Below are 27,978 nucleotides of genomic sequence, written 5' to 3' on the forward strand. Positions count from 1 at the left end.
TCTATGTTTTTTTTCAGGGGACCTACCATTTCAAAGTTATTCAAGGTTAAAGGTCCCAAAAGAGGGAGGTATTGTACAAACAATAAAACGGTTGGTCCTAAAAATTGAAAAAACTTTTTTATTAATAATTTCGCACAGTTTACTATGATTATTTTAATTTGCTACGAGAAAATTATTATGATCGTTTGATTTTACAATTTCTGGATTTCAACATATTTCGACATTTTAACGTGTGGAATTCATATAAAAAAAATGAAATATCATAATGTCTTCAAAACAGTTATTTTTATGACGAAATCGATAACGACTATTTTATAGTACATTATTTTTTAAATATTTTCTGGTAATTTCCAAAATGTTTTTGAATTTTTGGTGTCGATTGTCACTAGGTAGCGTAAAGCTTAAACAAGTTTGACTATCAAATGAACATTGTTGCTGATACCTATTGTACGATAATGTTCATAAATTTCAGGAAAGCCAATTTGTAATCGAAATCGTCTAATGGGAAGTTCCTCGTGTGGGCGCCCCGAATGGCCTTACACCAATTTTTTTTATAACAAAATAACTAATAAAAAAATGAAAAGATTAGCTATTTAAAATACTTTTAAGCCAAACAATCACAACTTCATTTGAAAATTAAGTCTACATTGACTAGACATTATTGTTCACAACCAAATGTGACTTTCAACAATTACACATTGTTTATAACAATATGAATTTGTTATAAACAATTGAAAATTGTATTTATCGATTAACTGATGCGTATATCACATGGATTTGGATGTTTTCAACAAAATAATGTTATTAATGATGAAATATGACTTGTAAAAATTACATATTGTTTATAACAATACGAATTTGTTATAAACAATTAAAAATTGTATTTATTGAATAAGTAATGGGTACATCACATGTATTTGGATGTTTTCAACAAACATTGATTACAACTATTTAAATTTGTTACAAACAATTACTAATGGGAAGTTCGTCGTGTTAGCACGGACAAAGTATGCTCAGACCTATTTTTTTTTTAATTTAATTAATTGTAATAATTAATATTTTTAGGACAAATTTTATATGCAATCACGCTAAAGGAGAGAAAAAAATAATGTACGACCGAAGCAATATTTTTATAACAAATAACGATGTTTATAAGGAAAAAAAAAGAAAATTTAAATATGCATAATGATAATGAGCCAAAGGCTTCGATAATGATATTCATAATATTAATAATATATTTTTAAAAAAATAATATTTAATAATATAACAATATTTTTTTGAAGAATATATATTGGGACTGCTCGAAAGGCCTGGAACTTGGTACTGCTAATTAATTTGCTTCAAAAAATATGATTAAACAGTAGAAGTAAAGACATTATGAGTATTTCAAACTAAATTGTACTCTTCAAGATTAATATTCTTTAATCATAATGTTGATATTTGAGTTTTCGTACTCCAAGTAACTGTCAAATTCAAATGTAAAGTAATTTGCAGAGGGGCGAAGCTCATCAATACTCAGTATCAATGTATGAGTGATAAGCTCGTCCTTAGAGTAATTCAACAGTTTTGTAATAAATTAGTCTGAAAGATATAGTCGGTCTGTAAACAAGAAAGCTGTGGGTCAGCTATCGTTCTCTTTAGTAACTGTACTTTTCATTTTCTATTAATCAATATATTCCACTTGTTAATGTTACGTGTGTACTCTAAATTTTATTGAACACTTATTCAACTATTCCTTTGCCTTCCACATTAACCTTAATACATAAGTATGATTATCGATCTCAATTTGAAATGTACCATTAATGAATATTAATATAAAATATGTATACAAACATTAATTAAAACTCATTAGGAAAAATATGGACACTATCATATTGTTATATGTACAATATAAAATTGTACATATTTTTGTTTTTATACATCAACTGCATAAGTGGAATATAAAAACGAACATTTAAGAGTAAAAGTGAGTGTTTGTGATTGAGAATAATTAATTTATACAGTTGAGGTGAAATGATAAAACAATGTCAAACCGCAGTTTCGAAGGTAGTAAAAGGATGATCCCTTTTAGATGGTTACACTCTCCTTGCAAAAGTATTGAATTAATAAACAATAAATTTCTCGCGTTTAAAACACCACTTTCTGATGAGTTTAATAATCAAGTTTCTGAAGAATGTCGTTTGTCTGTGAACATACTGTTTGCATCATTAAAGTATCAAAGATTGAAAATGGGATTACTAATAGATTTGACAAATATCACCTGGTTTTATGATAAAGCTGATGTTGAATCTTATGGATGTCGTTATTACAAGCTTCAATGTCGTGGTCATGGAGAAACTCCCTCCATAGAACAAACAAAAATTTTTATCGAAATTTGCAGAAATTTTATTGCTCGTAATCGAGCTGAGATCATTGGAGTTCATTGCACCCACGGTTTTAATAGAACTGGGTTTCTTTTTATAAGTTACTGGGTTGAAAGTAACATATTCAACTTGGATGCCGCTGTGAGTGAATTTTCAACTGCCAGACCTCCTGAAATTTATAAGGAAAACTACATTAAAAAGTTATACAGGCGATATGATGATGATGAGAATGATGCACTTCCTGTACCACCGCTACCAACTTGGTGTTTAGAATACGATAATTTCAAAGTGGATGGAAACAACATGATTAATCTGGAAATCGTAAATATACTCAAAGAGGTAAAGGAAATAGTGTTAAAGATCGAGTTTTCATGGCTGGAGTTCCTGGAGTAGAATCAGTACAAGATTTAACTAAAGTTAAGAGAATTCAACGAAGAGTTCAAGAAATTTCTAAATGGAATAAAAATGGTTTTCCTGATTTCCAACCGTATGCCATAAATGAAAACATACTTTTTTCGTGTATAACAATGAAATTCGTTGTAAATGATGGAAAAAAGGATCTATGAGGTACATTCGAATTCTTCTAACGCACAATTTTTTCTTTTACTGAAATAAAGTAACTAACCATATCAAATGAATAAAAACAGACTCATTTCGTTTATAACAATTCCATTTGTTATAAAAAATGGAAACGGGTTCTATTCAAATTTTTTTTTATTTTTTCCTCTGGGAAGTTGGTCGTGTGGACCTTTCGGGTCGCACCCAGACCACTGCAGAGCACTGATATTTTAAGCAAACAATGAAGTATTTTTTATTGATAGAAATAATAGTATCTTTGAGATATCCGGATTAGCTTTTCCACACCGTGAAGATGTTTTAAGAACATTGATGGATACTTTATTAAATTGAGAAATGGTTATTGATGAAGTAAACGGTACCAAATATCCTAGGTACTTAGTTTTTGACATTATCATGTGTGATGGTAAAGACGTATCGACAGACTTATTCTTTGTAGAGCGATATGGTATAATCGAGAAAGAAGTGATGGGAGGCCGAATTAGAGCATTAAAAGAAGGCCGAATACGACGAGATCGAGAACCCTTTTCTTTTCGTCAGAAGCAATTTTGGGATATTACACAAGTGAACAGTTTGCTAAGTGAAAAATTTGTGAAACAATTAGGTCATGAACCAGACGGCCTGATCTTCCAGCCTTCGAAGGAGCCTTACATCCCTGGACCTGCTGCAAAAAAAAAATTTTTTTTTGTAATAATTATTTTCAACTCAAATTAGATTTCCGATTTGTCGAATTTTAGTATATAATATTTCAAATCAACGGTTTGGAGTAACAGTGACCAAGCACTTCTCTGGAAATGACTAACTTTTCCTTTATTTTATTTTTCAGCCTAGATGGTCAAACTTTAGCCTTTGACAATTAAAATTGTCTTGCCAACCTTAAAGAGTGCCATAAAATCTAAAATAAAATAAAGGCCGAAATTTAGGGTAATAGTATACCTGAACTTTTTTAAATGAGGATTGAAATGGGAAAAATCCGCTAAAAATTTTCAAAATCACGTAAAGGTACTCCAAAGTAGACAAAACTAGTTTTCTTTGGAACAAAGATGTACAAATCTAATTTTAAAAATGTAACAAACTAACAAATTGTATACTACAGACATCTTGGGGTCAGAGTACCAACTAAAAATTTCTGGCGACACGAAAAAGCCACTTCTAGGCTTCTAGGTAAGACAGTATTCTTTGAAAGAATCATGAATAGATAAACTGTGCACTACATTGGACGGAAAACTGATGAAGGTAATTACTGTAAATTTTTTTATTTTTAGTCAATTTTTACTAATATCGTTCATAAAAACTTCTTTATAATTTTTTTATTAAATTTACAAATATCATTTTTATCATCAACATTTACAAACAACTTGAATGATATTCAACAAAATATCAAATATAACCTTTATAATACAAAGACAATGAGTTTTGAAGCCGACTTCAAGCTGTAGAATGAGGCGTCAAAGACAAGAAGATAGCTTTCTTATTTTTATAAAAATTTTATTGTTAATATCCAGTTCTCATTGATTGTCAGGTGATTAAGTAATAGAAAATAAAATTTTATGCAATTTGAAGAAAGGTGAACAAAACAATTTTTAAATTGGCTTACTGTATTTTGATTTTAAAACTTTCAAACACTGTAGTAATGAATTTCAATGTTTTTATATAAGAATAATTTTGAAAACAATGAAACGAAGAGTAATGATCCATGATTCATAATCATATTTTCAGGAGACCGTGTGTAAATTTTATCTTAGAGCATTAGTGAAATCACATTTTTATTATTCGATATTTCAAAATAATGATAGTCGTTGAATTGTTTCAAAGTATGTTGGAAAAATTGATATATTAATGTTAATGATTAGTTCCATATAATGAAGGATATTTTATTAATTTTTTTTAGACAAATTGACTGATAGGTTTAAAGTGGAAACACAAATAAGGGTGTCGTAACAATGGATAAATTAAGAAGAGCTCTAAGTGGCAATGACCAATGTGATGAAGAAAGCGGAATTATGACTCAGGTATTCTATAATATTTTAAATTTTTATATTGGTTAGTTTACAACTGTAACATATTGTGATATATTTCATGCCTCTAGCGTGAAGTTGATTTCCTGGTGAGTTTTCTTTTTTTAAACTTTGATTTACATGAATTTTTGACATTTTTTACTTTTTCATGATTTAAATTATTTGTGATTACATAATTTAATAATAAAATGAAATATATTTTATAACAGATAATGGATGATACAACGTTGAGTTGGTCAACAAGAATCAAAGGATTTGCAATTTGTTTTATTGTTGGAATACTTCTATCATTTCTCGGGTCATTTGCTTTGTTTTTAAATCGAGGCATATCAGTTTTTGCAGTATTTTATACACTTGGAAATCTTATTTCATTGGCAAGGTATACAAATTATAAAAATGTCGAATTAATTTAAATAATGGAGATTCGATGTAAATAAAATATAACAGAAATATTTAATTTATCTGCAGTACATGTTTTCTCATGGGACCAGTGAATCAACTTAAAAAAATGTTCGCATCATCAAGAATTATTGCTACACTTTTAGTATTCCTTTCAATTGGTCTTACTTTATATGCTGCAATAAAGGTACAAAAAATTCATTTAAATTTAATATTAATAGGATATTAATTTTAACATTATTAGCTAAACTATATAATTAATCATTGATAATTTACATTTTTTGTATTTTAGTATTCTAATTTTTTGTATTTGTAATATTTTCAGCTTGAAAAACCGGGCTTAGCACTTGTTTTTATTATCATTCAATCATTGTCTATGACATGGTATTCGTTATCATACATACCATATGCTCGAGACGCAGTAAAAAAGACAGTAGAATCCTGCATTACGTGAATTTGTAAAAAGGACTGATCTTTGAAAGTTCCGGATCAATTTTCGGGATGACGACAATAATTATAAACATTAACAGCTCTAAATATATCAGCTTAGGCAAGCTGATATATCACAAATTTGTAAATTATAAATTTACATGAATTTTCTTTTTCAACATATATAAAGATAATTTATTCACTTGATCGACTAATTCATCATCATTAATCACTTTTATAATCAATTTAATATTTAAATTCCGTTTTTTAATTTTTACTTAGCTCATCATAGTAACTCAGACTACGCTAGTGAATTTGATTTTGTATTATTGGTGTCATTATAAAAAATACTTAATCCAACTGTTGTAACATTCAACATCAATTGCATTATAATCTTTAATTTTATGCGTTGAGATAAAAATAGAAAAAGTACTTTTTTAGTTTAAAATGACTAAAATAATTAAAAATTTATATGTCATGATACTAATCATGCTTGTGATGATATAGATTGATTTTAAAAAATATTAAAATCAGATGACAAAGTGCCTTATCTAACCTTTATTGTCTATAATATTATCAACGATGTGATCATACTGATATTTATATTAATTGTGATTTATGTAAATGTAAACATAAAGCTCATGAAAATTATTTCTGGTTTATAAATGTTCTAAAAATATTTTAATATTAAATGTAACTGTTATTTAATTTTATGAATTATTATAAATGAAATAATTGAAAGATCACTTTTACTACAGTTGATATTATGATACTATTTTTTTATAATAAAATAGTTTATTTTTTAGATATTTTATACAGTACTTAGAAAATTTAAATTAAAAAATTCAAATAATTAATGTTAATAAACATAAATTCTTAATTTTATAAAAGTAATACATAAATGACAATTTTTGTATTCATTTATTTATAAGAACTGGTACTAAATAATAATAAATAATTGAATATAAGAATCATTTCATGACAAAAATTTTTTCTAAGATTATAGTTTTTAAGAATAGTTAACATTTTTTCCATAAAAAAAATATTCGAAATAATTATATCAATTTTTTTCGCCATACTTTAGCTGAATTAAGATAATTGAACATTTCAAATAAAAATTACTTTAATAAAATTTTTCAATTTCATTTGAATGTTTATTTTCTTAAATTTTTATTCAATTTCAAAATAAAAACGTTACGATTTACACAACCAATCGTAGTCTTGCTTATAATATTTGCCCAACGTACAAAACTTTATACCAAGAACATGGATTGTGATTGGTAACTTAAGACGCCCTTATTCTCGTTCTAAATGAACAGTGCCATCAACAGGTCGTGAATTGTAAAGCTGAGAACATTTTGTACAACAGACACTGCAGGATAAAATCCATAGAATCGTTATAGATTGTGACTTTAGTCGCGCGGGACGCGATTTTTTCTACTCAAAATTATTTTATATATCGTATTTATATTCAATTATTCACTCTGGTAAGCATGAGTTAAATAACATTAACATATCTTATAAATTTTAATTTCCCCAAAGCCATAATTTAAAACAAATGGTCAACACTAAACAATCAACATGTCGACTTAACCGTTACTATTTGAAGTTTTCGAAGATAAAAATGCCAAAAAATCAAACTTAATTTTTTTACTTTTTTAAGACAACATTTTTTGTACCATAATTAATTTATGTAAAGAAAAGATTTGTTCAAGTTTGATAGCTGCTATGATTTAGAATCGTAGTATAAATATAACAATCGCAATACAATGCATTTACTATTATTGTTTTCTTAACCATTTGAATTAAAGATTTTTTAAATAATTTTTTTCGTTATGTGTTTGATTGAACATCATAATATATTTTTATTAATTATCATCACTACCTAGTTTTAACCTAAAATAAAAATGTTTTTAATATATTCGGTATGTATTATATTTTTCAGGTATTTATAATTTTTCAAAATGCCAGCAGAAACAACAACGCAGGCTAGCCGAATGGCTAAGTTCAAAAATAATATGAAGTCAGAGGTAAATATAATTTTATACAATTTATAATTATTGGAGTTTAATGAGAGTAATCTAAATTTTAGTGCAAAATCTGTTACTTTTTTAACATACCAGGTAGTTTAATGCTTTAAGATATTGTCCTAATGTATGATTTATAATTAAACGTTATGATTTCAGGATGCAAGAAGAAGAAGAAATGAAGTAAGTGTTGAACTTCGTAAAGCCCGCAGAGATGATCAAATCCTCAAACGTCGGAATATTGTTATTGAAGAATCTGAATTGACTAAATCTCCAGAATCTTCTCGATCTCCTGTTTCAATGTCAATTGATGAAATCGTTACTGGAATGGCATCTAATGATCCGCATCTTCAACTTCAAGCTACACAAGCATGCAGAAAAATGCTTAGTCGAGAAAAACATCCTCCGATAGACATAATGATTCGAAAAGGAATCGTTCCTCGCTGTGTAGAATTTCTTAGTCGTCATGATAAGTAAGTTTTAAGAATTAATAACATACGGCAAAAAAGTTCTAATTGATGGATTACTGAATTTAGCCCCGCACTTCAATTCGAATCAGCTTGGGCGTTAACTAATGTGGCCTCTGGAACATCAGAACAAACACATACCGTTACTGAGCACGGAGCCATACCTAAATTGGTTGAATTACTTAAATCACCTGCTCCAAATGTAGCAGAACAGGCAGTTTGGGCTCTAGGTAATATTGCCGGTGATGGTCCTTCCACACGAGATCTTGTTCTTCAGAATGGTTCTATACCAATTCTCATCAGCTTGATCAAACCTGAGGCACCAGTATGTAAAATTTTATATTTATGTAATAAACAATAATTTTTTATTACATTCATATTGATAAAAGCATACTTAAATCAAGAAATCTTTGAAACTATTGTAATTTTCATCACAGGTAACATTCACAAGGAATATTGTATGGACTCTTTCAAATCTCTGCCGAAATAAAAATCCTCCGCCACCTTTCGATATTGTTAAAACAGCTTTACCTTCTTTGAATCGTTTACTTGATTATGAGGATATCGACATCTTAGCTGATACTTGTTGGGCGTTATCATATCTTACGGATGGCACTAATGACAAAATTCAAGCCGTTTTAGATTCCGGAGCAGTTCCAAAACTTGTGAATTTATTACGTTCTTCAGAAGTTACAGTATTAACCCCAGCATTACGAGCAGTGGGAAACATAGTTACTGGAAATGATCTTCAAACAGACGCCATCATTGCCGCTGGTGGGTTGCAGACCTTACGTAATTTGTTAGATCATAAGCGTTCCAATATTGTCAAAGAAGCTGCTTGGGCAATTAGCAATGTTACTGCAGGAAATGGAGATCAAATTCAACAAGTTATTAATGCTGGGCTTTTACCGCCTCTAATTAGAGTTCTCAAATCTGTAAGTTTCTTTTCTTAGTATTATGTTATATTGTATTTTAATAATATATTTATCCGATAATATTTGTTGTTACTTTTATCTTAGGGTGACATTAAATCTCAAAAAGAAGCAGCATGGGCAGTAACTAATTTGACCTCCGGTGGGTCAATTCAACAGTTAGTCTGTCTTATTCAACATGAAGTTTTAGTACCTTTTTGTAATCTACTAGAGGCGAAAGATGTAAAAGCGATCATGGTAGTGCTTGACGGTTTAACAAATATTTTGGCTACCGCTGAGAAAGTTGGAGAACTTGATCGTGTAGCAACTATGATTGAAGAAGCTGGTGGTCTTGATAAATTAGAAGCTCTTCAGCATCATGAAAATGAAAAAATCTATCAGAAAACTTCTGCTATGATAGATAAATTCTTTTCAATGGTAAATAATATAAGCATTAAAATATTTACTGATTATTAATCATTTCTCTAAAACTATATAATAAAATACCATTTTTTTTCTAGGAACCAGATAATCCTGAAATTGCTCCAACAACTGTAGACGGTCAATTTGATTTCCAATCAACACAAAATAGTACACCCCAAGGTGGATTTCAATTCTAATAGTAGCGAATTGTTTTCACTTATTCAATTGAACCTCAAATGGAATTAATATACCTTACGCTTTTTACACATTTATATATCGTAAACAAGAATACAATGATTATGAACAATACAATTTAAAATAAGGAACAAAATGCCATAAAAAATAATAATTTTTTTTTAGTCACGTAGATTGATTTTTTTGCAATCACCTTATGTTCTCATTTATCTTTCAGTTAAATTTCATCAATACATTTTTATACATTCTGAAAATACATGAGTTGCAAAGATTTCTTTTAACTTAAGTTTTATGTAGCTTGCTCTAAAATGTGATCTTGTGTTTGACATCTAATTTATATTTAGCAAGCAATGAGCGTTAACTTTCCACCAATCTTTGTACTTTATTCTGAAATTTTTTCATCAATAAAAAAATTTTTGATACAAAATAGATGTTGAAACATTAAATTTCGAATTATTTCAAAAAACACTCATACCAAAAAATTTCATTAAAATGCTCAAATATTTTATACATACGAGTCGTTGTTTATTATTTATTGTCTTCATATTAGAAAGTTTTTTTTTTCAAAATATTATCAAAATTATTGATCAATATTGTTGAAATAAACCATAAACATTTAAGACCAATTGCATAAATTGACAAACGGAAACGATAGGTAAAAAATAGGTTTAGAGCATAATAGAATTGTGATTGAAAAAATCTATTTTCTTATTGATAATTATATTTAATAAATACTTTTACAAATAACCATTTTTTTAATTAAAGTAATATAAATAATTCGCAAACGCCTTAACAATAATTTTTTAAACGAGCTAGCGTGCAACTTGTATATTAAAGTGAATGAATCATTTGACGAATAAAGCTTGAGCCCTTTGGCACGATATTTATAGTTGTCTGGTGTTTAAATGAGCTATAAATATTTAAAATATTTCTTCTCTTTATTCAAGTCAATTAAGTGCCACAATTTAATTCCGATAAAAAAAATATTGTTACAATTCTTTTTTCCCATCAATAGATCTTTTTCAATTATCAATTACAAGATTTTTTTAATTCATATAAAATTATAAAAATATCCAAAATTTTCCGATATTGAATTAATTCTAGTAATTATTTTATAAAATAGTATTATCAATCTCAATGAGTGTATTATTGTGAAAAAAAAGTTTCATTTTTTCTTCAGTTCCAAAAAAATTAGTAGGTGAGTTATTAAATGAATTACAGACATCAATATACTATAATTACCAAAAGGTTTGTTCGTTTTAATGTAATGGTTTCATTTTAAACAGAGTTATTAAAAATTTCTATAAAATTTAAAAATAAAATAAATATTGATACTATTCAACTAATAACTATCTTTAGTTTTAGCAGCACATAACGACTAATCAATTATTTAATTTGTATTAGCTTAATTATTAATATTTCAAATTTCTATTGAATATTTCCAGCGTTCTTTACATTAGTTTTTCTATCTATTTATTCGAAAATTCTATCATCATAAAATTGAATTTATTTTTTCAAAATACTCAAAATCGTTTAAAATAATTTTAGCAATGTCTATACATCGATTAGGTATCGTTGAAGAAATTCTATAAAATGCGAGTGAGTGTAAGCGATTATTGTTATTACATTAATTTGCTTAGTTATTGAGTATACGTTCGAACAGTGGCACTAGTGAAATATTTATTTAATAAAAGATTCATTTTATAAGAGATTCTAGAGTTATAATAAGTTAAAATAGCCATAAAATATATCATCTTAGCACACGCATGATTCCATGATTACTTTCTTTTATTGATGTTTTTTTTCATTTTTCTTAATAACAATCATGTAAAATGAGTTTTGATTATCATCTACACTTTTTTAAATTTATTATCGTCCAAGGAAATCACTTTGATCGTTCACTAAAAAATGATAAACGAAAGCAGCTTTTTTTCGATCGAATGTTGCTTGAATTATTCGATTTCTTTGACTTCGTTCATCCCTACTTTTTGGAGGATCTCGTAAAAAAATCGATCCAAATAATGTTGCTAAATTCAATAAAATTATAAGTGAAGTTTTTAATTTGTTAAGAAGAGAATAAACACAAAAGAAAAAAAAATGTTATTATACCTAAAGTTTTGGCGTCTAGTCCATTATCTTGGGAATGATTCAATAATTCTTGTAAAAAAGCACAAATGTATAGAAATACAGTTCTTCTGATTTCTGGTAACTGCATTATTAACTGAAAGAAACATAAATTAATTATGTGTAATTATGGGTAAAATTTAGTTATATTACGTAAATTGTAGTTTTATGAAATATTTTACTCTTTAAATTAAAAAATCTCAAAATATATAATTTAACCTACTTGTTTACACTGCAAATAATTAGTTGCTGCTGACAAACAAATGCTGTGTAAATTGTAAGGTACGAGGGGTTCTGCTGTTGATTCTAAAAGTAAAAGTAATGCTTCAGCAGCGGAATGAACACTACCGGCTAAAAATCATTATTAAGAAAAATTTTATTAAAAAACATATTTTTTATCAGAATGCATTGGATGAAAACTTGTCGATTTCAATTAATGTTAAATTAATTATTTTAGTTTTTTGAATTATTATAGTTGATAAAAGGATACGCATGGGATCTTGGCTGCCTATGTCCAACCAATCTCTTATAGCTATAATCTCACTGTGTAGCCCAGGAGTCTCGAATAATCCAGGAATTTTAATACCATGACGATACAGCCTATCAACTAGTAACCAAACTTCTTTTGGTACTGGATAAGGTTCTTGTGATGGGTTTTTATTATTTTCCTTTTTAATTACAAATTTAAATTTATTAAAATATTTCATATGAAGTTGAATTATTGAAATACATAAATAATATTTTACCAATTCCATTATTCGCCCTATAGGAATTTCTCTAATGGGCACAGGAATATGTACCAATGCTTCCATTGAAGAGCCAAAACAACTCCTTTCATAAGTACCCGTAACAGTAATAAATATATCCTTGCCACCTTCAAGGTGTAAAACCAATATGTCATATAATTTATCTTCACCAGAATTTAATTTACATGCTGATCTTTTATCAATGTAAATTTCTAATTTTATATCACATTTTTCACCTGTTAAAAAACATTATTCAGATATGCAAATTATTTATATTTTAATATATAAATTAAATTTACCATTGAAGACAATTACCTGGTTTTATAAATCCAGTGTAAGGTTCTATGTGTAACCAATCTTTGCAATAATTTGCATCATCTAATTTTTTAATAAATTCAAAATGAACTGGCACTTGTCCAGTATTTGCAATGATAAGCTCTTTACTACTTGGTTCTAAAAATTTCAAAACATCAAAAATTAGTTCTGTTGTATCAACCATTACTTGTGGCAAGAATTCGTTTTCTAATTTATCTAATTTTTTCATCACTTCTTCGAGCGTTTTTCTGTACTTTATCATATCTATAACTCTTATCTAAAAAAATTCACAAAATTTACAAACATTGATTAAATCATATCAGTTAGAAAGTATTGATCAAAAAACTACTACTACAAATAATGGAATAATGCATAATGCATAGAAAATAATTTACAAATCATACCTGAGCATCAAACGTAGCGCTAACAGGTTTATGATCAGAGATTCTTAATTCAGGATGACTTCGATAACTGACCGATGTAATGGTATCACCTCTCCAAAGCACACGATCACACCATGCTGGCGCTCTACCTTTTTCACTGTTTAAATTTAAATTTAATTTAAATTCATACAGTAGATATATTCTTTGTCTTTCGATGACAAAGCTATACTTTCAAATTGATTTCTCACGAACCTCGAATCCCAATTGTCAGTTCCTGGATCATACTTGTATGTAGGTTTAAATGTTATTTCAGCTTCGTGAAATCCTTGAAGTACTTTTCCAAGTTTTCTTTGCTGTCCCAATTGATCTAAAGCCAATACTGGAGCATAATTACCAATTGTAATGTATTGCTTTGCCGTTAATACATCCATTTCTGTTATTCGATAATTTAAATCTCCAAGCCAATAAATTTGACTGTAATAAGCGATGAAATACTTAATTACAATGATAATATATTTCTTGATGATAACTATATCAAATGAATTATTTATGTGTATTTACTCATGATCTTTAAAACTTTTAGGAGGTACATGACTTGAAAATGATAGCCGTGTACATATATCTGCATAATCTTGATTTCGACGTTCATATTCTTCACAATGAGCTGCTAAATGTGCATTTACGAAACAAATAGATGTGTTATGAATAGAACAACTAAGAGCAACACCACCTTTATTGCCCTAGTTTTTAAAAATAAAAAATTAGGTAAATATTCTTCTTTTTATTTAAACAATATTTGATTAAAAATAATATCAAATTATTCGACAAGTATTTACCAACTTTCCCATAATTCCTGTACCGACAGTATCAACAGATATATTTTTTATAAAAGGTACATGTGCTTCCTGAGCAAAAACAATAAGCATCATGCCAACAAGACGAACAATAGCTATTTGTTTATAAACACCTTTCGGATGAAGAGATTTAGATACAACTTGTCTAAAATACGATGGAAATTTTTTAATTATTAATTGACAATATTGCTAATATTCATTATTTTATATATAATAAAGTATCGTAGTATTATTAATTGTTATTAGTACCTCCATTCTTCTTCACGAGGTGTATCATTAAAAAGAAAAGCTTCTTTACTTAAATCTAATTCTTGAAAACCAACAGCATAAATGTCTGGAGGAATTTGATCATCGCTTAACCATTCATTCAAAGAAACTGCATTCGGAGGTTGACCATTAACATTCCACGTGCCAATAAAAATTCTGAAAAATTGTCCAACATTCATTTAACGACTTATAAATTCTTACTGTTAGTTATTTGATGAATGTTAAACTAAATATATACTAACCTCAGAGTTTCAGTATATGTGTAATCATCTTCCTTACAAGCCATTTGATAGCGAACCACCGATTCTCTAGCTGCTACAGGAGTCTTACCACTAGCAATATTTCTTCGAGAAACTACTAAATCTGGACTGTCAAGTTCTACAAACTATAAATTATTTTTTGTAACTATTATTCATGTATAATATTAAATAAATATTAATACAAAAATGTTTATTTACTGAGTCTCCCATTCCACTATTTAAATCACCAGATCCACTGTTTAAATTTCGTGTACTTCCCGTTAATTTTTGTATCCACAAATATTCGGATGTTGAGCTTTTATTTTTTTGATATACTGAAAATATTATAAACTTTTTGTAAACAGAAATACTAATAATTTTATAACTATTTCATTTACACAACATTTATTCATTGAATAATTTATGACTAAAAATGTATATTTACAATTGAAGTACCTTCAATAGCACGAAATATTTCAGATACTAATGAACTCGTTGCCTCTCCAGGTCTCATTTCAAAAACTAATCTTTGTTTTCTTGAAGAAACATTTAAGTAAACATCTAAACCTTCCTGTTGTTGATTTCCAGTATCTTAAAAAAAAAGAATATAAAGGAATATTTCAATATAAATAATAATAGCTTTTTTAACTGCAAAAAACTCACCAATATTACATTTAAATTCTTGATCAATGGGGAGTACTCTTTCAATGGTAAGATCACTATAAACTTGTGGTGGATTCCGAGATGTAAGTAAAATAACTAAAGCATGAGTCGTACCTTTGTTGACTAGAGCTAAGAGTCGTGTAGCTTTTATCCATCCTTGCATCAATGACGCTTCTACTGCCTTTAGTTCAATAATTACATTAAGGTTTTATCATAATCACATTTCAAATTGATATAATGTAAAATTTCAACAGATCAAAATTAAACAAAAACATTAAAGTACATTAGATTATCAATTTATATTTTAAATTTCTATTAAATAAACACAATTAAAAACATATATCGTACAATTTACAAGTGTTTTTAATTATAAAATCAATTTGATAATATTAATAAATTTTTGTTGTTTTCAAACAATTGTGTTCACTCGTAAATTTAAGTAAGCTACTTAACTTTTTCATTTCATTGTTAATTAAATAAAGGATACAATAGTCACTATTTCTCCAGTGGTGAATTTGGATTGAACAATTGAAATTTGTTCACGTGAAGCCATAATTTTATTCCTATCCATGAAAAATAGAGAGAATATATAGAAGTGAATAAAGAGTTTACTCAATTGATTATAATAACGTTGGCTTTTATTTATTATATTGTAATTTTAATCATTATATATATTTTGACTAGGTGTGGTTGTGTGTCTGTGACAGATCTGTATTTCATAATCTAAAAATCGAAAGATCATTTTACTATTTATTTTTACAAAAATTGCATAACATATGTTCGAAGTTTTAAATAAATAATAATTAATTATTGATAAAAAATCATACCTTAAAAACTGTAAAGTTTGTATCGCTTTATTTGTTTGCGTTTGATTGATAAACACATTTTAAATAAATTAATAATAAATTTCTTTCAACAAACTGATGGATAATATTCAAAATTATGAAATTTTTATTTATTATTTAATACTTGATTTTTGTTTATGACAATTTATCACTTACTTGGTTGTCTTAACCAACGATAATTATAAACCATGATTGACAGGTGCATCAAAGACTCAAAAACATCATTGCATCAGTGGGTAGAGTGTGGGATTTAAATCTTTCTGAATTAAAATACTTCAATGCCTCTTTTCAAATTTGGATGCATTTGAACTAGTGAGTAGAGCTTCTCAGTATGTTGATAAAACAGAAATTTACTCAATCAACATTGAGAAATACAATGTAGTTCTCAACTTCTATTTATTCGTGATTTCCGTTTCTATCTAAAACTACACCACGTGATTATGGCAGGTTTTTTATTTATTAAATTATTTCAAAATGGAACGGTTGAGCATCGAAATTAAAAATATTTATCTTTTTCCATCATAAATACTAATACAATTCTAGATACTTATCGTACAATAACCCTCTTCTAAGTTTTTTTGTTTTAGTGAGTAAGTACAGTATAATTTAACAAATTTCTGTACAGAATCAATTTTTTATTACTAAATTTATAGATGATGAACGTCGACATCGAGAATGTTTGTGAAAAATTGGATATCTTAATGCTTCATATCTTGAAACTAACAGAAGAAAAAATATCTGTTACCCTTCAATTAGAAAATCAAATGAAAGAAGGGTTCATAGAACTAGCAAAAGCTCGATATATTCGAGGAAAAGAAAGTGTTGGACTAATTCAAGTACCACAAGATACTCCAATATCTTCTTTATTGGATTTGGAATTAAGTTTTAATAAAAATCCATCCATTCCACATTTTGATATTCGCATGAAAAATAAAGAAGAAAATGTAGAACACCAAGATCCTATTCGGTGGTTTGGAGTTTTAGTGCCACAAAGTTTAAAAACATCTCAAAAAAGATTTCAAGAGAGTATTTATCTTTCTGTAAGAATGGCTAATATTGTAGCAGAATTAACTAAGCTTAACGAAGATTTTGAAATAGCAAAAAAATTGAAAAATAGATTACTTACTAATCTTGAAGAATAAAACGTAAATTTCCATAATGATTTAAAAAAATTAATAATGTATATGAAAGAAATAAATATGAATATATATAAATTTTCCTGAATAGTATAAATTATTATATTTATTCAAAACCTGCTGTTATTAATTTAATAAGATTCTGCATCTGGTGTATGTAGAATGCATGAATATAGGGATATGAGAACCACTGATATGTGGTTTTCATTTTCAGTGATTTTACCGACAAAGACTACGTTTGTCAACAAAAACGATGTAAAAAAATGTTCTAACAATTTATTGAAATTTTTCAAAATCTATAATACTTACTATGTGTATACATTTATATAATCTTTTGAGCTATTCGTTAATTCAATAGAAATAAAGACATGATGTGTAATCACTTTGAGCCAGATTTTATTTGTATTTTTCAATAATGCGGAGAAATAGGTAAGTATCACTTTTTATTTGATGTTTTTATTATAAAAAATTTGATTTAAAAATAACAGATTTTATAAACCTCATCTATTCTATAATTATGACTATAAAAGTATTTAAAAACTTTATTTACTACAGAATTAAACAAAAACTGTTTATTGGTGCTTTTATTTTGAGCATTACAATATTTTATAATGAATATTTCGTTTATGAACTACAAAAACTTCATTGGGCAACTAAAGACTGTGAAGACTGTGTCAAAATATTGCTTGTTGCTGATCCTCAAATAATAGGAGAAGTTAACGAAAATTATTTTGGAGCTTGGTTTGCACGATGGGATAGCGACAGGTAAAAAAATTATATATTGTATTAATTAAAACTCGCTTGCATAAATCAATTTCTAAAATTATGTATTTTCTATAGATATTTGGCAAACACATTTTCGCGAGCTTTAAAAAATTCTCAGCCAAATATAATTGTATTTCTTGGTGATCTCATGGATGAAGGTGAAATAGCAACAACTGAACACTTTGTAAAATACAAACATCGATTAGACTATATTTTTCAAACTTCAGATAGAATATTGGTAATTAATAACTCTTAATCATGATAAAATAACTAAATATCTTCATGGTTAAAATTGTTTTTCAGAAGATTTATCTTCCAGGAGATAATGACATAGGAGGTGAAGATAAACCAGTATTAGTAAAACACCATGAAAGATTTAAGTTTGCTTATTCGCAACCTGATACATTAACTTATAAGAATGTAATATTCTTTAAGGTAAATTAAAAGAACTTTATTATATCGATAAATAAAGTAACAATCATTGAAATAATAATTTTTGTTCTTTGTTTCAGGTAAATAAATTAACTTATTACATGCCAAATGCACCAAAAGATGCCTTTTTGAATTTTTATACAGAAAGAAATATAACTAATGTTATTCTCAGTCATTTGCCACTTTTATTTTCCCCTGGAGGCTTTGTTAAAAACGTTCGTACTTTTTCTTTGATAATTATTAATATTCTACAATAATTATTTTAATTTCGATTGAACAACAAGACTTAATCAATCAAATTTTTATATATAGGTCGTAAAAGAGCTTTCACCTCAAATAATATTCACTGCTCATGATCACAAAGCGATGCACATAAGTCTTGATTCAGTAGTTGATCAATTAAGTTCTATTAGAATTTTCAAACCTAATGAGAATCAATTTTATAATTTTAGATTAGATATAAATGATATCCACGAGTTTAAAATACCAACATGTTCTTATAGAATGGGTACACGTCATATGGGCTATGGATTAGCTCATATAAGTAAGTATCATTTGAATTTGGATAATTGAAATTACTTATATAATTACATATTTTTTATAGACAATGAAGATAAATCTGTAGACTTCACGGTGTTGTGGTTACCAGAACGATTTCCAAAGTTAATTGGATATCTCTGTGTTATAATATTTCTAATCATAATTGCAAAATGTACAATGATATGCAGCTGTTTCTCTTCACCTAGTCATGTTGTTTATAATCAGCTACCAAACGTTTGAAAAAATTTTAAAATGTTTATTCAATTTAAAAATATCAAAAAAATATTATTAATTTGGCTATTCGTTATCTTTATTAACATTAAAGCATTTATGACATAGTTGAGAAGAATTTATAAGACTCTACAAGCCATGACTATTATAAATGCTAAGTATTTATTTACTTAGTCCAATAATTAATAGATATTTTAAAATTTCATGCTTTTAAGAAGACTAATAATTTTCATGCAAAACTGACAATAATCGATTTATTTCATAGGTAACAGCATAGGCTTTTAAATAATGAAAGTAACATAAATTGCTAAAATAATGTTGTTATTAAATGATAAAATACTGTTTTTCATTGATTAATAATATACTAGAATATATTTATATTCATTGACATACATGTATTTTTTTATTCTATTATTTTATGATTAGAATTCATCCGATCTGTAGTTATGCTCCTGTGACCTCTCTTAAAAATTTTTCAACAACGATAAATAAACTTTACATAAATTATCAGAACACAATTTTTGAGTGAAGTAAAAAATATAAAATAAATTTCCTTTTTTATAATAGTATTAAACACAAAAATATAAAAAGATACTTTACCATATATTTGTAAATAAAATTAATTATAGAATTTGGCAATAAGATTTTTTATACATTTTCCAACTCGATTAATTATTACTCAAATGTTTATTAATAAATTGATTTTTATTGCCAACCTCTAAATGAGTCCTCTCACAGTATAAACTTTTTTTGTTGGCCATGTTGTTGCATTTCTACTTTTTTTAACTTCTTTTTTGAAGAACAAATACTAAAAACTTTATGATAATTCACCACATTATATCACTTATATCACATTTGTCCAAAAGTAATTAAAAGTTCTATGAAACTAATCCCTACATACTGATCCCTGATTAATCTGGTCCTTAGTCTTAATCACACTTTATTTTTTTCTTATGCTCTTCATTTAAATCAATTTTATTTAAAAATCTTAAACGATATTTAAACTTTTTTGTATAACACGTATTGTTTTTCACTTGACCGTTAAATGGAAGCTAATGATATGTTTTTAAATACTTTAACTCAAAACCACAATGTCTTGATTCTTGATTGTTTTTAGTCCAAATCGTTATAAAGCTTCTTTTATACTGAAATAATTATATCTTTTTTATAAAGTCCATATGCAATTAATCCCCATAAAGTTGTTGTCCATAGATTCATAGCGAGAAGAGATGTATGTGAAGGATTTTCTAGTTTCCAACTCCACGGAAAACGATCCATAGTAAAATAGTGTCCAACATATAAGAAAATTGAATTTGCTCCAGCATATATAAAAGGAATACCATCCCAAATTCTTAAATAATCGATTAAATAATATAATATGGAGAAAAGGAGGAATGCAAAACAAGAAGCTATTAAAGTAAACGAAGTTGTCATCATGTTTTTGTTAACCGGAAGAACTCCTTGGAATCCCCAGTCACATAAATATCCAGCAATAATTCCCTAAAAAATTTTTATGGATAAATAATAAAAATACTTACATCACTGACAAAAATATCATACAACATATTTACTGTTAAAGCAGCCCAAGCGAACCATCTTACAAATTTTGAGAAACAACGTAGGTATCCAAATAAAATTCTACCAGCTTGGAGACCCATTGCAACGATTAAAACTGCTGATAAAGTATTCATCAACCCTGTATTAAATAAATTAGTTATTTTAATAACTAAATTATCAACTCTATACGAATGGTAATTTAAACACATTAAAAATATTCAACAAACTTATTACCTTCAGGATCATGAGGAAGAAGATTTCCATAAATAATGTTTTTCTTTTTCAAATAAGTATGATTACCAAAGATCATTCGATCAATGTATCCAGCTGCTCCTCCAGTACAATTTGCATATTTTCCATTTAAATGATAACCACCTGGACCTAAATATCCAGTTGGACATCCAGGAACGGGCAACAAAAATGTAATTAATAAATGTATTGCGACAAGTATTAGTACTATTAGCCACTGTACCCAAGAATCAAAAACATCTTGTAAAAACGCTAATCTTCCATATTGATAATTTCTTTGCAGTTTCATAAAAAGTGCTTCTATAGTAGCACAAATAAAATAAGTAATTCCCAGAAGTTGGAGAACTCCAGTGATGCGCAACGAGACAAGTGATGGTTTAACTGGATTACTAATAATTAATCCTAAGAAAATAAATATCAAAGAACGCTTAAAAGCTTTGAGGATTATTCTTGATCTTGGGATTGATAAACGTAATTGAGATCTAACAGATAAAATTATTGTAACTCCCATAATCCAAGCAAACCAAGGTAAAACTAGATCAGCTACTGTCAATCCATCCCATGGTGCGTGTTCAAAGAAGACATATCCACCACCTCCATTGTTTACAAATATCATCAATAATACTGCGATTCTGAAATTCACAGATTATTTTTCAATGATTAATTTTTAAATGAATCTTAGTGTCAACATAACAATATAATATTTCGAGTTTTTTCATGCAAAAAACATTATCTTACCCTCTAAACGCATCAATTGATCGAATCCTTGTATCCGCTCTTGTTATTCTCATTGATGGCTGGGGTGGAGAATCAGATTCTTGGAGAGGCTAAAAGTTTAATCAAATATATGAAATAAAAAAACGAATTAGCAATCAACGAAATGATAGGTAAGACATACACTTTGATCGTCTCCAGAATTTCGTGTTAAAAATCCCTGAACAACTTTAATAACGAAATTAGCTGTTGCATTGATAACTGAAGCGATAGTGAATACCATAAATGCTGCTAAAATAGCTAACAAAAAATAAACGTTAAATGATTATTTATAATAACTTACGGATTGTTTTTTTAATTATTGTTTTTTAATATTTACGAAGATGAGGATTGTCTGGTTCAGTCAATTTATAAAAATATGAACAAATATGAGCTTCTGACAAATTCCAACCATAACCACCATGTTCTTGAAATTTGTATGTTGTGCTAAAAAAAAATTCATTATTTTTACGATTATTGAAATATTATACAAAAATTATATATAAGAAAAAAATTTTCAATGCACTTACTGACACCATTCTAACCCATTTCTTTTATAATATAAGGAGAGCGGATATTTGGTAGAAATTACAAATGTATTATTACTATTTTCAGGTAATTCACCCCATGGTAATCCACTACACTGGAATGTTTATTTTTATTTTATAGTAATTATAAATACTAATTAATTTATAGAAAAAATTATATAATTTAAAAATGATATATACCACATAACAACTATTTATGTTGCCGAATAAAGAAACTTTGCTTCCTTCATTAATAATGTTTAAACAAGCCTCATCGATCCCTAAACTTTTATTAGGATTTATGCAAGCATTACTATGTATGGGAAGTGCCATTGTAGTAAAAACGAAATTTTCAACAATAACTGATAAAACAATGCTTAGTAATATTAACTATTGCTCAACTCTACCAACAACAGCTGAAATATATTAAAGATTTTTTAAAAAATACTTCATATTTTAAATGTCAAGAATGATTATAGATTTGTAATATTTTAACATTTTCGAATAAAAAAACATTATAATTAAAATATGATATAACTTACAGCTGAAATACTTGTATTATCAATCGTTAAATCTATTTTGATGAATAATTATTAAATGACGTTGTTCATACATTCTTTTGTGAGAAAAAACGTAGAAAATATGTGTGAAATATGAAATACTATGAATGAAATATGATACATAAGAATTTATCACATCTTATGTTGTGAATTTCTTTACGCACGACTACAAATTCCCTAACATCATTCATATACTGTTATTAAATATACACATGCAAAAGAAAAAAAAATTTGCAATATGCTTTTGTATTTGTGCATATGTATGTCATGCATAAATAGTAAGAACTCAGGATGTCTCTATATATGTTGAATAGAGGGAGTTAACATTGAGGTTAACGAGATGTTAACCGCCTCAATTTAAACTATATAAACTCTTACTGACGTACTGATGAACTTACACTAAACTTTACAATAAAATCATATAAGTACAGTACGGCATGAGCAAAAAAGAACGAATACTCTCATTCAACAATTATGTATTAATTCACTGAATTGATTTTTACATTTCATAGTTAAACGAAACTGTAATTTTGAAAAACTAAATGGTTAGATGAATTTACTGTGTAACTTTTATTAAAAATATGAAATTATAAATAATTACAATCTAATGATGAATACTAAGAGCATCATTTTGTACTTCATGGCTAAGTTGAGTCTGTAAATTGGATAATTTATTTTTTAATGCTGCAATTCCCATCATTACAATATTCTCAGGCTTCAATGCGCCACTGCTTTCAACATTAAAGTAATATTTGTTAGGTTTAGCTTCCCAGTTAAATGGTGCTTCATCTAAAATAAACGTATAAAATAATTACTGTAATTGAAAATACAATGTAATGAAAAATATAAGTTACAAACTGAAAAATAATAATAAAACTTAATTTTAATTTCTTTGTCATGAAAACTTTTAGCTTTGTTTTTTTTACTTACATTGATCTTCTTCTAATTCACTATATTCGGATTTGGGCCATTCATCTGGTTTAGGGAAAAGTGTATGGCGCATAGCATTATCAGGATCATATTCGAAACTAACTCCAGCTGTTGGATTCCATTTTGCATGTTCTTTACCAAATCCTTTCTTAGCATAAGCTCTGAGTTTTAATTCTTGACCTTTTCTTAACTTAACTATTAAAATTTCTGGAAATTTTTTGTATTAGTTCAAGATTATAGAACTAGTATAATTTTCAATATAAATAATCAATAAATATACCTTCAGCTTGCCCATATTCCATTGCATCATCTTCTCTATGTCTCGAAGTAACTGGAAGAACTCTTGGATCACTTGATTTCAGATCAGCAGTTGTAACATATCTTGTTTTACCTTCAGTACATTTAACATCTAAACTAAACTCTACGCTACACTCTGGACAAAAATCCATGCACTGACAATCACGTGAATACTGAATTTTATCAACTACTTCATCACTTATCAATGGTATCATGCCAATTCGGTGAGCAAGAAATTCATCGCTTAAAACCGTTGAGTTAGCTTCTAATTGGATCCAATCTATTGCTAAGGTTGGAGTTTCAGCTATAAAGACTCTTCTCATACTATTAGCAACACTGCAAAACAATTGAACAATATCAATGAAATTTTAAATTCTGAACATTTTCAATAATTTAAAATAAAAAAAGAGAAAACAAATTAAATAAAAGTAAAAGTGAATGATGGTTTAATTAGGCAAAAAATTGCATTAATTATGAAAAAATTTTCCTATTTTCATTAAAGTTTTGTTTGCTGTTATATTTTACCTGAGTTCGGTATCTTCTACTTGAAACTTGACATTTTCGTCATTTAGTTCTGATATGTGAACAGATGGTTGATTTGCATATGGCATTTTATTTAGAGTAGTTACTGATTACTGAATAATAATTGAACAAATTTTGAATTTTTTCGCAGATTTTTTTTATTTAAATAGCTTTGTAATCTCAATAATCGTTGCACACATTAGAGACGACAAACTTACTATAGTTCATTAGCTAACAAAAATGGGTACACTGACAGAAAAAATGTGATAGCTAGAAAGTATACTAGCGGCAAACACAGAATATACTCAATTTGAGTATAATTATTATTTGATGCAAGTACATTTTATATCAAAATGAAGTTTTAAGTGTACTGTACAATCATGATAACATTAACTTGACTGCAAATTTTTTATTACTCAATCCTAATATAATATTAATTTATACCAAAAATAGCGATTACTGCATTTTTGTAAATATTTTGTTTATCTCAAGTAGGTAGATAATAAAAGAAGATTACAAAGTTTACTTCAGTTCATAATATAGTTTTCTTACACTGACGATCTTCCATACTTTCCACAAGTGTATTTTATACGGAGATCCCGTATAAAGCGTACTTATGCTGAGTATAATGCTGTTTTACACTTCAAAAACCATTTTCTCATATTATGAATTCTTTTTTATTAATAAGAAAATACTTGTTACTTGAATCAAGTATATCAATTCTTTACTGCAAGTATATTATATACTTAAATTAAGTAAATAAAGTACTCATGCTAAAATTTTGTTCTTATTAAATTTAAAAATTTCAAAATATACATAATCACATTACATTATTATAACATGGAAAAAATAGAAACTGTTTTTGTAAAATTATTATAATTTTAAGTAATTCAACTAAATTTTGTAAAATTATTATGTTAATAAAATCTGTAAAAAATATTTGTGTCTTTTAACTAAATCATCTTTTAAAATAAAATGATGAACCGCATTCATTAAGATAGACTGATGAATTAGAGGCACGTCTATAGTTAAAAATGTTCAAGATAATTCATTAGAATATTTTGTCAATTTCCTAGAATTAATTAATAGGCATTCAATAAATTATTAATTATTATTAAAGATTCTACAATCAATAATTTATTGCTGAGCGCTAAATTACGAGTTAGATTTTTAATAGGCCAAGTCTAAGTGCAGCAGCTCCACGTATTTAAAAGTACAACAGTAATTGTTGTAATTATTATAAGATTACTTTTCATCTGTTTATTAATTACTGAATATTTAATCATTAAGTTACTTCATCAGTAATGCTCACTAATTTAAATTTACCAATATCAATGGGTATAACAGTAACTTTTTTATTATTAATATGATTATTTATATTTTGAAATTTTTAAATTTAATAAGAACAAAATTTTAGCATGAGTACTTTATTTACTTAATTTAAGTATATAATATACTTGCAGTAAAGAATTGATATACTTGATTCAAGTAACAAGTATTTTCTTATTAATAAAAAAGAATTCATAATATGAGAAAATGGTTTTTGAAGTGTAAAACAGCATTATATTCAGCATAAGTACGCTTTATACGGGATCTCCGTATAAAATACACTTGTGGAAAGTAAGGAAGATCGTCAGTGTAAGAAAACTATATTATCAACTGAAGTAAATTTTGTAATCTTCTTTTATTATCTACCTACTTGAGATAAACAAAATACATTGGCTTACATTATACTGATTCCAAGTAGAAAGACTATTTAAATACAAGTACTTTATTTTCATAAAACTTGTATACTTATTACTTCTTCAACCGCTTGTAGTCTTCTAAGGAGTGGTATATTCTGTATTTAGACTCAGTATTTTTTTAATCATTTCAAAACGAAGTTTTACTGATTCCAGGTACTTTCTTTACCTGCCTTCCGAAACTTTTTTACCTATCACTTTTATACTGGGGACAAGTAAATTCTATAATTCGCCACCGGAAAATATTTCTGTCAGTGTACGGCGCACGGTAGAACTGTTATCTCTTACCGATCTTGAGATATAAACCAAATTATTGATTGAAGGACATGAATTAGTTCTCAAAAAACGTAAAACAATTTTTTTTAAAACGTAAAACCATCGGTAATACATTCTATGTATTACCTATCAACTTAAAATGTACGTAAATATTTGTCGTTTTCGATACCGGAAAACTCGGTCGGCATAATGCCGATGCGGCATAATGACAGCGCGGAATGTACGATCGATCGTCGCGCATAACATCCACGCAGGTTAAGAATTAGAAGCGGCACCTTAAGTTTTCCGGCATGTTAGATTTTTGCGCCTTTTCTGATTTTAACTTATAAAATCTAAAAAGTAATAAGTGAGGAGATGTAAGTAAAATAATTAGTGCAACAATTAATATGAACACATAAATTTTAGTTCTATTCTTTAAATTTTTCCTCCTCTCTTTTTCTTCAATTTAGTAGGATACAATTTCTCTTCTATTGCATTCCCACCATCAATTTTTTTCATAAGAATTTCCTACAAATAAAAGAAAAGAAATACTTATTATGTTCAATTTTTAATTATTGTGATTAAATGTAAAAAATAGATTAGCTACCTTACTTATCATTTATGAGTCACTTAATTTTTCGTTAAACATTATAAAATAAATAACAATCTCTAGACTTTGTACACTTTGGTTTTCTTTAGGGGGAAATTGACCGTTCAGAATGAAGTCGTAAGTAGACAGAAGATTCATGCTGCATTCACATGAGAGTGAATCAAAAGTCAACAGAATAACTATTTGAATTTTTCTGTAAATCTATATTTAGAATTTTCTCAAAAACTCAATTCAAATAAAAAGTAATTTTGACAAAAATTATTAATAATTTTAACATAATTTTAACTGTTGCGTCTTTAATGCCTTATACTATTGTACTGGAGCGACATTTATACCAGAACTATACTGTCCTGAACATTTTGGTCATATAACATTTGTGCCCCTTTCGAAATGTGCTAGCAGTAAATTTACAATGTTGGTAGAGTAGAAACAGTGAGTGTTTTCCATTTAGAAAAAAAAGTCGACACAGTGCAACACAGTGTCCATACTATAGCAAAAACCTAATGCCAACTAAAGCTTGGTAACTTCAATACTTTCATTGGCAACACTACTTTTTCACAACGACCAGCAAATTAATGATTGACTTTTAAAAAAAATAATGGATAATACAGGTAAATTGAGAAAATTA

The 27,978-nt window shown here is 27.4% G+C and overlaps 8 protein-coding genes across 16 annotated transcripts; 5 read left to right on the top strand and 3 right to left on the bottom strand.

Moving 5' to 3' along the window:
* Window positions 1-2,024: 2,024 nt before the first annotated feature.
* Window positions 2,025-2,866, top strand: LOC118065294 (mRNA-capping enzyme-like; the record flags this gene model as incomplete). The annotated part of the gene is given in 2 exon segments (XM_035080475.1): window positions 2,025-2,682; window positions 2,685-2,866. Coding segments are annotated over 2 exon segments (840 nt in total), but the record flags the coding sequence as incomplete, so codon positions are not given.
* Window positions 2,867-4,078: 1,212 nt separating this feature from the next.
* On the top strand, window positions 4,079-6,398 carry LOC118065282 (vesicle transport protein SFT2A). 3 transcript variants are annotated; one of them, XM_035080456.1, is made up of 6 exons: window positions 4,362-4,506; window positions 4,659-4,753; window positions 4,831-4,951; window positions 5,167-5,336; window positions 5,426-5,543; window positions 5,682-6,398. In XM_035080456.1, the coding sequence occupies exons 3-6, from the start codon at window positions 4,883-4,885 to the stop codon at window positions 5,808-5,810; spliced, it is 486 nt and encodes a 161-aa protein (XP_034936347.1). In that variant the 5' UTR covers window positions 4,362-4,506; window positions 4,659-4,753; window positions 4,831-4,882; the 3' UTR covers window positions 5,811-6,398. The 3 variants fall into 3 exon arrangements, with proteins under 3 accessions (XP_034936346.1, XP_034936348.1, XP_034936347.1); XM_035080455.1 differs by lacking the exons at window positions 4,362-4,506; window positions 4,659-4,753 and adding an exon at window positions 4,079-4,175 and having other exon boundaries at window positions 5,682-6,395; XM_035080457.1 differs by lacking the exon at window positions 4,659-4,753 and having other exon boundaries at window positions 4,361-4,506.
* Window positions 6,399-7,093: 695 nt separating this feature from the next.
* Pen (Pendulin) lies at window positions 7,094-10,219 on the top strand. The gene is made up of 7 exons (XM_035080471.1): window positions 7,094-7,272; window positions 7,731-7,815; window positions 7,972-8,285; window positions 8,349-8,604; window positions 8,717-9,214; window positions 9,299-9,628; window positions 9,712-10,219. The coding sequence occupies exons 2-7, from the start codon at window positions 7,750-7,752 to the stop codon at window positions 9,808-9,810; spliced, it is 1,563 nt and encodes a 520-aa protein (XP_034936362.1). The 5' UTR covers window positions 7,094-7,272; window positions 7,731-7,749; the 3' UTR covers window positions 9,811-10,219.
* A 288-nt stretch (window positions 10,220-10,507) lies between these two features.
* Window positions 10,508-16,635, bottom strand: Ocrl (Oculocerebrorenal syndrome of Lowe). Of its 4 annotated transcripts, none has more exons than XM_035080466.1 (18): window positions 16,401-16,635; window positions 16,227-16,319; window positions 15,887-15,962; window positions 15,400-15,580; window positions 15,193-15,327; window positions 14,956-15,071; window positions 14,740-14,882; window positions 14,480-14,653; window positions 14,213-14,375; window positions 13,938-14,116; window positions 13,629-13,850; window positions 13,398-13,533; window positions 12,994-13,270; window positions 12,679-12,914; window positions 12,423-12,600; window positions 12,156-12,283; window positions 11,918-12,029; window positions 10,508-11,835 (listed from the first exon to the last, which is right to left on the bottom strand). In XM_035080466.1, exons 3-18 carry the CDS (start codon window positions 15,950-15,952, stop codon window positions 11,678-11,680), a joined length of 2,604 nt encoding a protein of 867 aa, XP_034936357.1. In that variant the 5' UTR covers window positions 15,953-15,962; window positions 16,227-16,319; window positions 16,401-16,635; the 3' UTR covers window positions 10,508-11,677. The 4 variants fall into 4 exon arrangements, with proteins under 4 accessions (XP_034936357.1, XP_034936355.1, XP_034936358.1 ...); XM_035080464.1 differs by having other exon boundaries at window positions 15,887-16,122; XM_035080467.1 differs by lacking the exon at window positions 16,227-16,319.
* An 18-nt stretch (window positions 16,636-16,653) lies between these two features.
* Window positions 16,654-17,416, top strand: LOC118065290 (coiled-coil domain-containing protein 115). 2 transcript variants are annotated; one of them, XM_035080470.1, is made up of 2 exons: window positions 16,654-16,830; window positions 16,898-17,416. In XM_035080470.1, exon 2 carries the CDS (start codon window positions 16,898-16,900, stop codon window positions 17,384-17,386), a length of 489 nt encoding a protein of 162 aa, XP_034936361.1. In that variant the 5' UTR covers window positions 16,654-16,830; the 3' UTR covers window positions 17,387-17,416. The 2 variants fall into 2 exon arrangements, with proteins under 2 accessions (XP_034936361.1, XP_034936359.1); XM_035080468.1 differs by having other exon boundaries at window positions 16,656-16,834.
* Window positions 17,417-17,604: 188 nt separating this feature from the next.
* On the top strand, window positions 17,605-19,853 carry Mppe (Metallophosphoesterase). 2 transcript variants are annotated; one of them, XM_035080463.1, is made up of 7 exons: window positions 17,605-17,809; window positions 17,936-18,145; window positions 18,221-18,383; window positions 18,452-18,580; window positions 18,658-18,792; window positions 18,890-19,121; window positions 19,182-19,853. In XM_035080463.1, the coding sequence occupies exons 1-7, from the start codon at window positions 17,796-17,798 to the stop codon at window positions 19,355-19,357; spliced, it is 1,059 nt and encodes a 352-aa protein (XP_034936354.1). In that variant the 5' UTR covers window positions 17,605-17,795; the 3' UTR covers window positions 19,358-19,853. The 2 variants fall into 2 exon arrangements, with proteins under 2 accessions (XP_034936354.1, XP_034936353.1); XM_035080462.1 differs by having other exon boundaries at window positions 17,607-17,809; window positions 18,449-18,580.
* A 163-nt stretch (window positions 19,854-20,016) lies between these two features.
* Window positions 20,017-23,209, bottom strand: LOC118065286 (heparan-alpha-glucosaminide N-acetyltransferase-like). The gene is made up of 9 exons (XM_035080461.1): window positions 22,977-23,209; window positions 22,636-22,850; window positions 22,438-22,550; window positions 22,248-22,354; window positions 22,053-22,168; window positions 21,893-21,981; window positions 21,140-21,786; window positions 20,920-21,044; window positions 20,017-20,848 (listed from the first exon to the last, which is right to left on the bottom strand). The coding sequence occupies exons 2-9, from the start codon at window positions 22,765-22,767 to the stop codon at window positions 20,489-20,491; spliced, it is 1,689 nt and encodes a 562-aa protein (XP_034936352.1). The 5' UTR covers window positions 22,768-22,850; window positions 22,977-23,209; the 3' UTR covers window positions 20,017-20,488.
* A 340-nt stretch (window positions 23,210-23,549) lies between these two features.
* RpII33 (RNA polymerase III subunit RpII33) lies at window positions 23,550-24,980 on the bottom strand. 2 transcript variants are annotated; one of them, XM_035080460.1, is made up of 4 exons: window positions 24,747-24,980; window positions 24,205-24,557; window positions 23,925-24,119; window positions 23,550-23,783 (listed from the first exon to the last, which is right to left on the bottom strand). In XM_035080460.1, the coding sequence occupies exons 1-4, from the start codon at window positions 24,830-24,832 to the stop codon at window positions 23,599-23,601; spliced, it is 819 nt and encodes a 272-aa protein (XP_034936351.1). In that variant the 5' UTR covers window positions 24,833-24,980; the 3' UTR covers window positions 23,550-23,598. The 2 variants fall into 2 exon arrangements, with proteins under 2 accessions (XP_034936351.1, XP_034936350.1); XM_035080459.1 differs by having other exon boundaries at window positions 23,925-24,131.
* Between the last annotated feature and the right edge of the window lie 2,998 nt (window positions 24,981-27,978).

Source organism: Chelonus insularis, unplaced genomic scaffold, assembly GCF_013357705.1.
Source record: "Chelonus insularis isolate UGA/USDA-ARS -01 unplaced genomic scaffold, ASM1335770v1 contig_290_pilon, whole genome shotgun sequence".
Taxonomy (NCBI): domain Eukaryota; kingdom Metazoa; phylum Arthropoda; class Insecta; order Hymenoptera; family Braconidae; genus Chelonus; species Chelonus insularis.